Consider the following 14,655-nt stretch of genomic DNA (forward strand, 5'->3'; position numbering starts at 1 on the left):
TACCAATGAAGAGATAGGTGACCAGTTAGAAAATAAAGGGGTTATGGCTTAGTGATAGTTTTCGAACGACAAAGCCTTTGTGGGAAAGTGGAAAATTGTTAAATTTTTGGTTTTCAGTTACTACTGAGATGTTTGTGAAGTGTGATTCCCGAGATAGTCGTGCGTGTATCACTGCTGTGCATTACACGAATTCCGAGTTCTTTTTGTTCCCATTATGGAGTGGTGAGTGTCAAAGAGTGTTGTGTATGTTTTTTTAAATATTTCAGTAAAATGGGGTTGGTTCAAGAGGTCAAAATTTTTTTTTCTTTCCCCATAGTAGCAAAGTGACGTGTTTTCTTTATTTGCGCGTGTTTAGAATAGACGCATTCGTCTTTGTTTAACATAAGGGTGTAATTTGAGATGTGTTTCCATGCATGTGAACTGTGCTTAGATAGCATATTTGGCTTGGAGGCAGAGCCGCCCACACAATTTCACGGGCTCAGCACATTTCTGCTACCGCGCAGAGAGGCGCATTGCGAGGGGACTACTGGCATGCCTCGAGAGATAGTGCAGGGGAGGGTACTACTGCTGGGACTACTGGTATGCCTCGGGGGAGTGTTCTGTTGCTTGATGGGGGTGGGGGAGTGTCAACACTAAGCGGGAGGGTGAAACTTTATTTTTCTCATTGTGGGTGAACTCCCCCTTTCTTTATATAACATAGAACTGCGTGAAATCAATGGCTGCCATTCTGTTGTCATTGTTAGTAAGGAATGAGTAGCCAAGTCCAAAGTGGCCTTCTCGTCTTTGCATCTTTCCATTCATTCCATTCCAGGAACCGTTTGCGTCAGGAAACCCCCAGAATTCACCTGTGAATGAAGAACTAGACAGTGATAATAAAACTAACAATAATAAAAGCCATGTACAGGTTTCACCTAAAAATTATGCTACTGTCAACAGTAAGAACCAAACTCAAATGCAAAAGAATAAGAAGGAATGGAGACAACGAGAAAAACAATGAAGTATGAAAGTGCTTAGTACTTAGTGACCAATATCAAAGAGGATACAGACAATGAAAAAAAAAAAATAGCATCCTTGTGGCAACTGTGAAGAAAACTGAGAGGCTACAGGACAGACTTGCAGACTAATTCAAAGGAGAGGGCTTACAATAAGAGAGAAAAAGAAAATACCAAAAAAAAAAATAGAAAAACCAAAGGAAATCAGGAAGATCATGAACTTCACAGATATTCTGCACATTCTACGTGTTCAACAGTTAAGATTAAAATTACGCAGCTGACGGCTTTAGAGAGCCTGCTTAGTGCAGCCCTGGTCATCTGATGAAACAAACCAAGCAGTCATGGTAAGGTTCACAGTAAAGTATGGGAGGATGGGACTGTTCAAGATTCTCATCTTGAATATTTTTCCTTACCATCCAGAGATTTTTTGATGACCAGAGTGAAGTTGAGAACCTCTGCAAAGGTATCTGCCATCTTGATATCTCTTCCATGAGGTCTTTTTCCTGGAGCGTCAAAGATGACATGAGGTTCGAATTGGAATGTGTATAACTGCGAAAAGGAATGATTAACAAAAGTTCAATATGATACTCTGGCCAATTGCTTTGGGTTGGTTTTATTTCTGCCAAAAGGATTCACAATAATTGAGACAGATTTCTAAGGTTTGACTAACATACTAAGTAAAGGAATAGGGATAAACTGATCATAAGAGATGGCATTTATGAAATGTTTTTGTAGGCATTTCTACCTCTCAAACACAACCAGTCTAAGTTGTTTTGTGTTGTACCTTTGTAGTAGACATCCTTTTGCACTGCCTTCCTACAGACACGAAACGTTTACAAAATTCCATGCATCCTGTAGATTCAGTGGTTTCAGCCAGAGGCCAAAGGGCCCCAGGGGCCATGACAAAGTCAGGAGACCCAAGAAATCGACTAAAATCAAGTGTAATGTTACTAGTTTCTAAGTCATGGTGATCTAGGAGCTCTAATTTAAGTTTTCAACACCACAAACTGGGGGAAGAACTATTGTTTTTTCCTTTGTTTGTACTTTTGTCTGTTCTTGTGTGCTGGTCATGTTTACCTTGTCACCCAACTCCCCTTCTACAGGGTTGAAAGGGGTGGTCAGTTAAGTCTGGTGCAAATATAGACCATGATGGGAAATCGTCTGCCTGTCCATCTGTCTCTGTACATCTCTTCCTGTTCATCAGTGTATCTATCAAGCTTACCTTGTTATTGCGGATCAACCTACACGGTAGAAGAACTCAGTCAAAACTGGAATAAGGGAAGACCTTCATGCATAGGTGTGCATGATGGGAGACTGTCTCTTTCATGTAAACAGCTTTAACCTCGGCCACAGCTTTATTTAAGAGATAAAGCCATCATTGCTAGCATACTTTCTCCTCAAATGACGCCCCCTCAGATTTTATCAAGGATAGCACTCTTGCGCACTTGACCATGACCTTCAAACTAACATAAGCTGCCACCAGGGAATTGGTGTTTCACAAACAGTTATCCATATTCAACATTATTTTCACCAGTCAGAAAGCTCTTAAAAAGAAGTTGGTTGTAGTCTAGCGGGAACGCTCTGAATGCTTGTTTTACTTACTAAGAGCAGAAATGAATGCCATGCCAAAAATGACCTACTCATAATTAGAGTGAAACTTACGGCCTTATGTATAAACCCAAATTACAGTGTTTTAACACTAGGATGGCCAGCTCCTTTGATATATATAAAATGGCCGAGTGTCGTTTTCGACACCTTATGATTTTTATTGAAAGTTTGGCATGAAAAATAATCATATATGGTTAATGAAATAACTCATATGTTTGCAATACATAGTTTATTAAAGAATATTGTTATTACATAACATTTGACATCATTTTGAAGTAGGCTATAACATTCTTTTTACAATCCTGTAGGCCTAATTATTTATCAATATCTTAGATTCCACAATCTTTACATGTTACAAACACTACCCTAGTTTCCATCCTTTGCACATTTGCCACAAGTAGGTTTTTTGCATACTTGGCAAACAGTAATCGTAGCATTTGAAACATTTTCTACCATGACACTTGCGACGTTTCTTAGGTAATGATGAGCTTGTGGAGGCACATCTGCAAGATTCGGTAAGCTTCTCTCTGAACATAAGCATGCCTAAGACTTTCAATGAGCTCCAAAATGAACTCCTTCCTACTAATTGTTCTCCCTGATGCTAGTTTGTATATAATCCATGCATTTATAACTGCCATATCCAGTATATTACAAAAACTCCAAGGGGCCAACGTCTTGTAGCACAACGTAAGTACTGTACTTTCGGAGCATTTGGTCGACTACGTCTACTCCTACTTTATTAGCATTATAGAAAAATCAATGACTGCTGGTTTCTTCTTCTCACCTTCCGAAATTGTTGGAGAACTATGCATTGTTGATAAGAGGCACACATTTTTATTAGCTTTGCATTGATGAATTAACAAACATGCATTCACTTTCATCTTGAAAATAGATTTGGATTCATACTTTTTCCCCTTTTTCTTGTAAAGTCATTTCTTTGTCGACAGATGCTTGCTGTTTCCTCTCACAGTACCGACATTGAAGTAGCTCTATCTCGCAGTTTCCTTGCAACTTCAAGAGATGTAAAAAAAGTTGTCTGTTGTTACATTATAGCCCTTTGTTCTTCACAACTTCAGTAAAAAGGACTGAGCACAACATGTTCCGCCAAGGGAACCCCTAACCTTGATTCCTTTTCTATGGCTCCTAAGTAGAGGATCACATTTACAATGTATTGTTTTCTACCTCTGTAAGGACCCAAAATTTCATTCCAAACTTATCAGTTTATTTGGCATAAATACAATGAATGGGCACCTGTTTTTCATGGGCAATAGCTGTTCGTCAATTGTCAAACTATATGTTGGTATATAGGCACCTCTGCAATTTTCAACAAATAGGTAAAAAATGTCTCTAATGTGGGTAAATTTGTCACTTTTGACCAGGCGTCGGAAATTCTCGAGGCGCGTTGATCTTCTCAGGTGTGTTGCGTCACCTGGAGCCGGGTTTTCATTGGCTGCGACCGTGGTGACGTCACTCCTGGTATTGGTATTTCTACCAACCTCTTCGATATTGGTCCCGTCCTGGGCGCTGGTGTTCTCGTCTGGAGGGGGGGGCTGGGTCTTCCTTACACAGGTTGGGCGAGCAGGAAGGGTTCTTGTGTCGTATTAAATAAGGAAGGGTTTTTGTTCAAGGATGATAAAGCCTCGAGGAGGCGTAGGCGTCGCTGATCGGGGGCTCTTCCAATTATCTTTGTGTTTTTTACAATATCCTCACGCACGACGTGCTGTTGGTGGGCGGTGAGGGCGTGGTGTTTTATGGCACCGTTCTGGGCGTGACAACGCGCCTCGAGAATTTCCGACGCCTGGCCGCCAGCCAATGAAAAGTCGTGCACCCTCCGGGTCCTGCAGGAGCATCCGTGAGCGCCCGCACGACCATGATATATAGCGAAGGACTCACCACTAAGACTTACGGGCTGCTCTGTGAGCAAGAGCCCGTGCTGGCACAAGGCCAGCTTAATCTTAAACAACAACAACAACCACTAAGATTCAGTCCTCCAGCAACCATCGCTGTGACCATGCCCTGGCAGATCTGGGCGAAACGTCAGAGAGAGAGAGAGAGAGAGAGAGAGAGAGAGAGAGAGAGAGAGAGAGAAACTTGTAGCAGTAATATATGTATATAGCAGCAATAAAGACAATTCAATATGACTACACTGGATTTGACGATCCCCTTTGGCACGTTGCTTGCCAGTTTCAGTAACATTGAGAAATCCTTAATAAGGAAAATAGAGAAGACTCTATACAAAATTAATGGAGCTGATGCAGCAATCCTTTTCAACAAGACATGTTTGAGAGAGAGTCTACTCCCAAGAAATAATGATAATAAGAATGAATTTATAGCCAGTCCTGAGTGAGATAGGCCTGCAGTTATTCTTTTCTGTTGATAAGTAATTTAAAGACTATATTCACATAAGATTAAATTTTTAGCAGAAATCAGTAGGCACATTTTACTGCAAGGCTGCATTATCTTAAGTAGCGCTTAAATGGACGTCTCTGAAACTACCTTTCTACGGATGAATATTTCTTTTCGCAGTTCATACGGTCAAAACAGTAACCCATGGCATTACAAAAGAGTTTGCGGCACGCCGAGCTTCATCCATTTTTTATCCTTTTACTATGCCTCCATTTTCGCTTCCTCTCTCAAAACTTAATGTTCAACACCTCTGCCTGTTACTTAAGTCCAACTATGTTGATGGTGAATGGTCGGAAGTTTGTTTGTTTGTTTGTTTGTATGGTACTTTTACATTGCATGGAACCAGTGGTCATTCAGCAACGGGACCAACGGCTTTACGTGACATCCGAACCACGTCGAGAGTGAACTTCTATCACCAGAAATACACATCTCTCACTCCTCAATGGAATGGCCGAGAATCGAACCCGCGACAACCGAGGTGGGACGCTAATACCATACCAACCACGCCGCATCAGTTTCCTATCATGCAAAGAGATTTTGACTCGCGTTCTGGCAGCCATCAGTTGAGAGTGACAAAAGTGAATGACTCAAGATACATGTTAGACATGTATGTATGTATAGCAGATGGGTGGCTGCAGTTGGCGAATTAACTGGTGCGCTGAATTTTGATTGGTCACGGTTTGGTCATCCTGCATCTTTTCCCGGGAATGCTGAAGTCTTCCCGGTCTATTCAAAGGTACATATTGTCCACTTATATGCCTCTCTTCTTTCAGAAGTGTGGCTCCTTAAACTGATATCTTTTTTTGGCAAGTGTTTTTTTAAATGAGGCTGTTAGACCATCATCCTAATCCTCTCTGGATGCAACCAGAAACATTCGACTGGGTAATAGATATATAATTCTCAGCTTAGATTAATGGCCAAAGTTGAGTTTCATGGAGCATGGACTAAGCTTTTCGGTCTCCTCGATGAATCAAGCCCAGCACTCTTGGTAGTGACTCAAGTGCTATGATGATTTTACAGTGAACTTTCATTATTATTACAATTACAGGTAATGGTCATCCAACTGCATGTTAAGACTCTCCCATTGGTATGAAGCTTCCTTTCTAGGATCAGCCTTTTACTTCTTTTACTAAAACTTAGCATATTCTTTCCACATTATCCTGTCTCTCTATACAACTGATATTAGTGAGATTTTAAGTGTATAGCTTATCTAAATCTCATTACATTTATTTTATCTTTCTGTTATGTAATTCAATCTGACAGTCATTTACTAATAGTATCCAACAAGATGCATTGATTAGAATCACTGGTTGTTTTTGATGAAGAGATTGATGCTATCAGCCAAGAATTGAGCACTTATGACCATGCGCCTGAGTGGCGTGATCGGTATGGTCTTGGCCTGTCACCTCGGTGGCCGCAAGTTCGATTCTCGGGCATCCCATTGAGGTGTGAGAGATGTGTATTTCTGGTGATAGAAGTTCACTCTCGACGTGGTTCGGAAGTCACGTAAAGCCGTTGGTCCCGTTGCTGAATAACCATACTGGTTCCATGCAACGTAAAAGCACCATACAAACAAAAATCTAAGACGCACAGAGAAAACTCTTAATATAAATCAAACGCCGAGGAAGCAGCTACTATACTGAACGACAAATAATGATAATAACCATATCTACTCACTTTCCTTGATAGTCCCAGGGGTCATCAGCCTCGTCTGTAAAGGAGAGAATCGAGTGGGCATCATGGAAGAGAAATATGTATCCCCTGCACTGGAAAGATGTCCACAGAGTGACTGAGAAGTTTGGGGTGTTTGCACCTTTATCACCTGAAGAGGAAATAAATGTTGATACCAGTTGAGAATTGACCGACCGTGAGTTCTCTGGAGTTACTACTATCAGGGTCACTGATCTGGAAACTCCAGTGTTGTCACAGCTGTTAGATATTTAAGAAAACTATATTTTTTTATTATTCAGGGAGTAACCCTACAAACTACTTTGTTGTCGTTGTTGTTGTTGTTGTTCTTGTTGGAGGGGTAGGAAAGCCTAAAAATGGTCTGAAAAGGGTGTTTCACGTTGAGTTAAAGATGCAGGAATTTTAGAATAGGATATTTGATTTATTTATTAGAATGAAAATATATGAAATAAGTAATGGGTATGTTAAACAGGGCTGAAAAAGTATTTACAAGAAAATATAACATATTTATTTTAATTTTCTTTGGTGAAACAACGCTCTATTTGACCATAGATTTTAGCATGCACTCCAAGTAAGCTGGAAGTCGGATCACGCCTTGCTCACTCTGCTTCTTATATTTTCCAACATGTTTATGAAAGTTGTGAAGACATGTTAGAAAAGTCTGTGAAATAGTGACTACTGTAACATGACTAATGAATTTGAGTGAAGAAAGAAATCAAGAAAGTAGACTTTTCCAATTACTTCTTTCATAAAATGAACTAAGTTTTTGCAAAACCAAAAGATTTACTAGTTCGAATGATCCATATCTAGAAGCGTGACAGAAAGTCCACCTTTTTCCTCTTGGTACAAAATTGCAAAGATGATTTATAAGACTCCAGCACAAGTTGTACTTTCCACTTGGTACAGAATTACCAGGATCATTTATAAGACCCCAACATAAGTTGGAGTTTCTATATGATACAAAATTTTAAAGATCATTTTCAGGACCCGTGCACAAGTTGCAGTTCTCAGTTGGTACTAAACTACAAAGATCATTTATGACTCACGGACAAGCTGCAATTCCCAGTTGGTACAAAACTGCAAAGCTCATGTATGAGACACCCAGCACTTTAAGACCTGCTAGTGACCTAACCTGTTTGTAATGAGGCAACTTAATCATTGCCCTGAGGACGAAGGATTCCGCAAAGGCCCCGTCGAAAGCCACTACGAGGGAACAGTGCCTGAAGTGGTGATGAGCGATGTAAGAAAGAGCATCAGCCAACAAGACTTCGCCACTGAAGTCCTTCGTCGTTGATCTCCTGAGATGTATTAGTCCCTTCTGGTGCTGGGGTGGGGAAAGGAAATATATATATATATATATATATATATATATATATATATATATGTATTTATATATTATATATATATATTTATATATATATATATCTATATATATATATAATATTTATATATATATATATAGATATATATATATATATATATATATATATATATATATATATATATATATATTATATATATAATGCTTAGTTAATATAGAGAAGACAAACGTTTTCAATTTATTTCTATGGTGATCTATAGATGCTATTAATTTTCCGCTGTATTTTCTCAGATGATACGGGTGACAGGTAAATGCATGTCAGTGTGAACACAAAGATTCAGAAAATAACAAGTCAGTGAGAGAAATCGTTGAAGGATTTTCCTGATATATTTTTACACCATTTTCATCAAATAATAAGAGTGGCTACCCCTCGCTGTTACAGTCAAGTTTTCACCGCTAAAAGTTGAATTGCGAACTCTCCTAATTGTCCGAGCTAGAGATTCCTTTCTTGGAAGCTTTCCAACTACAGAAACTTGAACATCGTTTATGCACTGATTTATAATAGACGATGGAATTTCTTCAGAATGTTGAGCATTAATGTTAATTACATCTATAACTTTTATAGCATCAATATGTGCACTGTCTTGCTGATGTGAATGCTCTGTAGCTTTGCAAATTGTTTCACCGTGCGTTATTGCTCTGCCGTTACAATAATGTCTTTTTTCACATCTCAAATAAATTCGTTCATTAATCACTTTATCGATCACGTATGCATAGCCTTCGTGTAGCAGTTTCTTTCCACCCATTTGAGTTTTGATTACTTCCATTATGAAAGGGTTTGGTAGGATGGAAATTTGAATTGAAGCGTTTGAATCTCGAAGGAAGTTAACTGGTGAGTGAAGCTCTAACAGAATGCATACTGTATGTATTTGGTACTTTATTCTCTCACTCTCTGTCTTCGACTTTGTCATTTCGACACATTGTCTGTTCCAAACATTGTCCGTTCGGCACATTGTCCGTTCGACACTTTGTCCATTCGACACTTTGTCCTTCGACACTCTGTCTTTCGACACTCTGTCTTTCAACACTCTGACCTAATACCGAATGGTTCGACCGTTGGAGGCCTGAGCGGCTACCCATCCCCGCTGAGGAAGGCGGAAGGGCTCGACCGGCGAAGGCCAGAGTGGCTGCCCATCCCCTCTCAGGCAGGCGGAAGGGCTCGACCGGCAGAGGCCAGTGTGGCTGCCCATCCCCTCTCAGGCAGGCGGAAGGGCTCGACCGGCGGAGGCCAGAGTGGCTGCCCATCCCCTCTCAGGCAGGCGGAAGGGCTCGAGCGGCGGAGGCCAGAGCGGCTGCCCATCCCCTCTCAGGCAGGCGGAAGGGCTCGACCGGCGGAGGACAGAGTGGCTGCCCATCCCCACTGAGGCAGGCAGAAGAGTTCGACCGGCGGAGGCCAGAGCGGCTGCCCATCCCCACCGAGGTAGGCAGAAGGGCTCGATCGGCGGAGGCCAGAGCAGCTGCCCATCCCCACCGAGGCAGGCGGAAGGGCTCGACCGGCGGAGGCCAGAATGGCTGCCCATCCCCACCGAGGCAGGCAGAAGGGCTCGACCAGCGGAGGCCAGAGTGGCTGCCCATCCCCGCCGAGGCAGGCAGAAGGACTCGACCGGCGGAGGCCAGAGTGGCTGCACATCCCCGCCAAGGCAGGCAGAAGGGCTCGACCGGCGGAGGCCAGAGTGGCTGCACATCCCCGACGAGGCAGGCAGAAGGGCTCGACCGGCTGAGGCCCAGAGGGGCTGCCCATCCCCGCCAAGGCAGGCAGAAGGACTCGACCGGCGGAGGCCAGAGTGGCTACCCATCCCCACCGAGGCAGGCAGAAGGGCTCGACCGGCGGAGGCCAGAGTGGCTGCCCATTCCCTCTCAGGCAGGCGGAAGAGCTCGACCGGCGGAGGCCAGAGCGGCTGCCCATCCCCTCTCAGGCAGGCATAAGGGCTCGACCGGCGGAGGCCAGAGTGGCTGCCCATTCCCTCTCAGGCAGGCGGAAGAGCTCGACCGGCGAAGGCCAGAGCGGCTGCCCATCCCCTCTCAGGCAGGCATAAGGGCTCGACCGGCGGAGGCCAGAGTGGCTGCCCATCCCCTCTCAGGTAGGCATAAGGGCTCGACCGGCGGAGGCCAGAGCGGCTGCCCATCCCCTCGCAGGCAGGCGGAAGGGCTCGACCAGCGGAGGCCAGAGCTGTCCATCCCCCTCTCAGGCAGGCATAAGGCTCCCCAACCGGCGGGGCCAGAGTGGGCTGGTCCATCCCCTTCAGGCAGGCATAAGGGCTCGGACCGGCGGAGGCCCGAATGGCGCCCAATTCCCTTCAGGCAGGGGAAAAGAGCCTCGACCGGCGAGGCCAGAGCGGCTGCAATCCCCTTCTCAGGCCAGCATAAGGGTCGGACCGGGGAGGCCAGAGTGGCTGCCATCCCTCTCAGGTAGGCCAATAAGGGCTCGACCGGCGGAGGCCAGAGCGGCTGCCCATCCCCTCGCAGGCAGGCGGAAGGGCTCCGGACCAGCGGAGGCCAGAGTGGCTGTCCATCCCCTCTCAGAGGCATAAACCGGGCTCAACCCGGCGGAGGGCAGAGTGGCTGTCCAGCCCCTCTCAGGCAGGCATAAGGGACTCGACCGGCGGAGGCCAGAGTGGACTGTCCCATCCCCTCTCAGGCAAGCATAAGGGCTCGACCGGCGGAGGCCAGAGTAGCTGCCCATCCCCATCTCAGGCAGGCAGAGGGGCTCGACCAAGGAACGGATGAGGCCAGAGTGGCTGTCCCATCCCCTCTCAGCCAGGCATAAGGCTCCAACCGGCGGAGGCCAAGAGTGGCTGTCCGATCCTCTCAGGCGCAGAAGGGCTCGACCCGGCGGAGCCAGGAGTGGCTGTCTCCCCTCTCAGGCAAGCATCCCCAAGGGCCTCGACTGGCGAGGCCAGAGGTAAGGCTGCCCATCCCCTCTCAAGGCAGCAGAGGGGTGGCTCGGACCGGCGGAGGCCAGAGTGGCTGGCCCATCCCCCCCGCCGGCAGAATGGATCCCCTCTCGCAAGGCCAGGAGCGGCTCCCCTCCCCGCTCAGGAAGGGCCTAAGGGCTCGACCTGCGGAGGACCAGAGTGGCTGCCCTATCCCCTCTCAGGCAGGCATAAGGGCTCGACCCGGCGAAGGCCAGAGGGTGGCTGCCCTCCCCGCCGAGGCAGGCAGAAGGGCTCGACCGGCGGAGGCCAGAGCAGCTGCCCATCCCCATCGAGGCAGGCAGAAGGGCTCGACCGACGGAGGCCAGAGTGGCTGCCCATCCCCATCGAGGCAGGCAGAAGGGCTCGACTGGCGGAGGCCAGAGTGGCTGCCCATCCCCGCCGAGGCAGGCAGAAGGGCTCGACCGGCGGAGGCCAGAGTGGCTGCCCATCCCCACCGAGGCAGGCAGAAGGGCTCGACCGGCGGAGGCCAGAGCAGCTGCCCATCCCCATCGAGGCAGGCAGAAGGGCTCGACCGACGGAGGCCAGAGTGGCTGCCCATCCCCATCGAGGCAGGCAGAAGGGCTCGACCGACGGAGGCCAGAGTGGCTGCCCATCCCCATCGAGGCAGGCAGAAGGGCTCGACTGGCGGAGGCCAGAGTGGCTGCCCATCCCCGCCGAGGCAGGCAAAAGGACTCGACCGGCAGAGGCCAGAGCGTCTGCCCATCCCCTCTCAGGCAGGTGGAAGAGCTCGACCGGCGGAGGCCAGAGTGGCTGCCCATCCCCTCTCAGGCAGGCGGAAGAGCTCGACCGGAGGAGGCCAGAGCGGCTGCCCATCCCCTCTCAGGCAGGCATAAGGGCTCGACCGGCGGAGGCCAGAGTGGCTGCCCATCCCCTCTCAGGCAGGCGGAAGGGCTCGACCGGCGGAGGCCAGAGCGGCTGCCCATCCCCTCTCAGGTAGGCATAAGGGCTCGACCGGCGGAGGCCAGAGCGGCTGCCCATCCCCTCGCAGGCAGGCGGAAGGGCTCGACCAGCGGAGGCCAGAGTGGCTGTCCATCCCCTCTCAGGCAGGCATAAGGGCTCAACCGGCGGAGGCCAGAGTGGCTGTCCATCCCCTCTCAGGCAGGCATAAGGGCTCGACCGGCGGAGGCCAGAGTGGCTGCCCATTCCCTCTCAGGCAGGCGGAAGAGCTCGACCGGCGGAGGCCAGAGCGGCTGCCCATCCCCTCTCAGGCAGGCATAAGGGCTCGACCGGCGGAGGCCAGAGTGGCTGCCCATCCCCTCTCAGGTAGGCATAAGGGCTCGACCGGCGGAGGCCAGAGCGGCTGCCCATCCCCTCGCAGGCAGGCGGAAGGGCTCGACCAGCGGAGGCCAGAGTGGCTGTCCATCCCCTCTCAGGCAGGCATAAGGGCTCAACCGGCGGAGGCCAGAGTGGCTGTCCATCCCCTCTCAGGCAGGCAGAAGGGCTCGACCGGCGGAGGCCAGAGTGGCTGTCCATCCCCTCTCAGGCAAGCATAAGGGCTCGACTGGCGGAGGCCAGAGTAGCTGCCCATCCCCTCTCAGGCAGGCAGAGGGGCTCGACCGGCGGAGGCCAGAGTGGCTGCCCATCCCCGCCGAGGCAGGCAGAATGGCTCGACCGGCGAAGGCCAGAGCGGCTGCCCATCCCCGCTCAGGCAGGCATAAGGGCTCGACTGGCGGAGGACAGAGTGGCTGCCTATCCCCTCTCAGGCAGGCATAAGGGCTCGACCGGCGGAGGCCAGAGTGGCTGCCCATCCCCGCCGAGGCAGGCAGAAGGGCTCGACCGGCGGAGGCCAGAGCAGCTGCCCATCCCCATCGAGGCAGGCAGAAGGGCTCGACCGACGGAGGCCAGAGTGGCTGCCCATCCCCATCGAGGCAGGCAGAAGGGCTCGACTGGCGGAGGCCAGAGTGGCTGCCCATCCCCGCCGAGGCAGGCAGAAGGGCTCGACTGGCGGAGGCCAGAGTGGCTGCCCATCCCCACCGAGGCAGGCAGAAGGGCTCGACCGGCGGAGGCCAGAGTGGCTGCCCATCCCCACCGAGGCAGGCAGAAGGGCTCGACCGGCGGAGGCCAGAGCAGCTGCCCATCCCCATCGAGGCAGGCAGAAGGGCTCGACCGACGGAGGCCAGAGTGGCTGCCCATCCCCATCGAGGCAGGCAGAAGGGCTCGACCGACGGAGGCCAGAGTGGCTGCCCATTCCCCATCAAGGCAGGAGGCAGCTCGACTGGCGGAGGCCAGAGTGGCTGCCCATCCCCGCCGAGGCAGGCAAAAGGACTCGACCGGCAGAGGCCAGAGCGTCTGCCCCAATCCCTTCTCAGGAAGGTGGAAGAGCTCGACCGGCTTAGGGGGGCCAGAGTGGCTGCCCATCCCCTCTCCGGCAGGCGGAAGAGGCTCGACCGGAGGAGGCAGAGCAGCTGCCCATCCCCTCATCAGGCAGGCATAAGGGCTCGACCGGCGGAGGCCAGAGTGGCTGCCCATCCCCTCTCAGGCAGGCGGAAGGGCTCGACCGGCGGAGGCCAGAGCGGCTGCCCATCCCCTCTCAGGCAGGCATAAGGGCTCTACTGGAGGAGGCCAGAGTGGCTGCCTATCCCCTCTCAGGCAGGCATAAGGGCTCGACCGGCGGAGGCCAGAGTGGCTGCCCATCCCCGCCGAGGCAGGCAGAAGGGCTCGACCGGCGGAGGCCAGAGTGGCTGCCCATCCCCGCCGAGGCAGGCAGAAGTGGCTCGACAGGCGGAGGCCAGAGTGGCTGCCCATCCCCACCGAGGCAGGCAGAAGGGCTCGACCGGCGGAGGCCAGAGCGGCTGCCCATCCCCGCCGAGGCAGGCAGAAGGGCTCGACCGGCGGAGGCCAGAGTGGCTGCCCATCCCAACCGAGGCAGGCAGAAGGGCCGCACCGGTGGAGGCCCATCAGCTGCCCCATTCCCCATCGAGGCAGGCAGAAGGGCTCGACCGGCGGAGGCCAGAGTGACTGCCCATCCCCTCTCAGGCAGGCAGAAGGGCTCGACTGGCGGAGGCCAGAGTGGCTGCCTATCCCCGCCGAGGCAGGCAGAAGGACTCGACCGGCAGAGGCCAGAGCGTCTGCCCATCCCCTCTCAGGCAGGTGGAAGAGCTCGACCGGCGGAGGCCAGAGTGGCTGCCCATCCCCTCTCAGGCAGGCGGAAGAGCTCGACCGGCGGAGGCCAGAGCGGCTGCCCATCCCCTCTCAGGCAGGCATAAGGGCTCGACCAGCGGAGGCCAGAGTGGCTGCCCATCCCCTCTCAGGCAGGCGGAAGGGCTCGACCGGCGGAGGCCAGAGCGTCTGCCCATCCCCTCTCAGGCAGGCATAAGGGCTCTACCGGCGGAGGCCAGAGTGGCTGCCCATCCCCGCCGAGGCAGGCAGAAGAGCTCGACCAGCGGAGGCCAGAGCGGCTGCCCATCCCCTCTCAGGCAGGCATAAGGGCTCGACCGGCGGAGGCCAGAGTGGCTGCCCATCCCGCTGAGGCAGGCAGAAGGGCTCGACCGGCGGAGGCCAGAGTGGCTGCCCATCCCCGCCGAGGCAGGCGGAAGGGCTCGACCGGCAGAGGCTAGAGTGGCTGCCCATCCCCTCTCAGGCAGGCGGAAGGGCTCGACCGGCGGAGGCCAGAGTGGCTGCCCATCCCCGCCGAGGTAGGCAG

General features: G+C 50.9%; 1 protein-coding gene across 1 annotated transcript in view; it reads left to right on the forward strand.

Annotated features, from left to right (window-relative positions):
* The window catches only part of LOC135212236 (collagen alpha-1(I) chain-like), a 19,032-nt gene extending 4,814 nt beyond the window's left edge, over positions 1–14,218 (forward strand). Inside the window, exons 3-10 of the mRNA XM_064245679.1 lie at positions 1,413–1,519; positions 9,139–9,606; positions 9,721–10,485; positions 10,602–10,770; positions 10,834–11,945; positions 12,001–12,275; positions 12,386–13,299; positions 13,385–14,218. Of these exons, the coding sequence (XP_064101749.1) occupies positions 1,413–1,519; positions 9,139–9,606; positions 9,721–10,485; positions 10,602–10,770; positions 10,834–11,945; positions 12,001–12,275; positions 12,386–13,299; positions 13,385–14,218 (4,644 nt within the window). The remainder of the gene's footprint in view (positions 1–1,412; positions 1,520–9,138; positions 9,607–9,720; positions 10,486–10,601; positions 10,771–10,833; positions 11,946–12,000; positions 12,276–12,385; positions 13,300–13,384) is intronic.
* The last annotated feature ends 437 nt before the right edge of the window (positions 14,219–14,655 follow it).

This window comes from Macrobrachium nipponense, chromosome 40, assembly GCF_015104395.2.
Source record: "Macrobrachium nipponense isolate FS-2020 chromosome 40, ASM1510439v2, whole genome shotgun sequence".
In the NCBI taxonomy this organism is placed as follows: Eukaryota; Metazoa; Arthropoda; class Malacostraca; order Decapoda; family Palaemonidae; genus Macrobrachium; species Macrobrachium nipponense.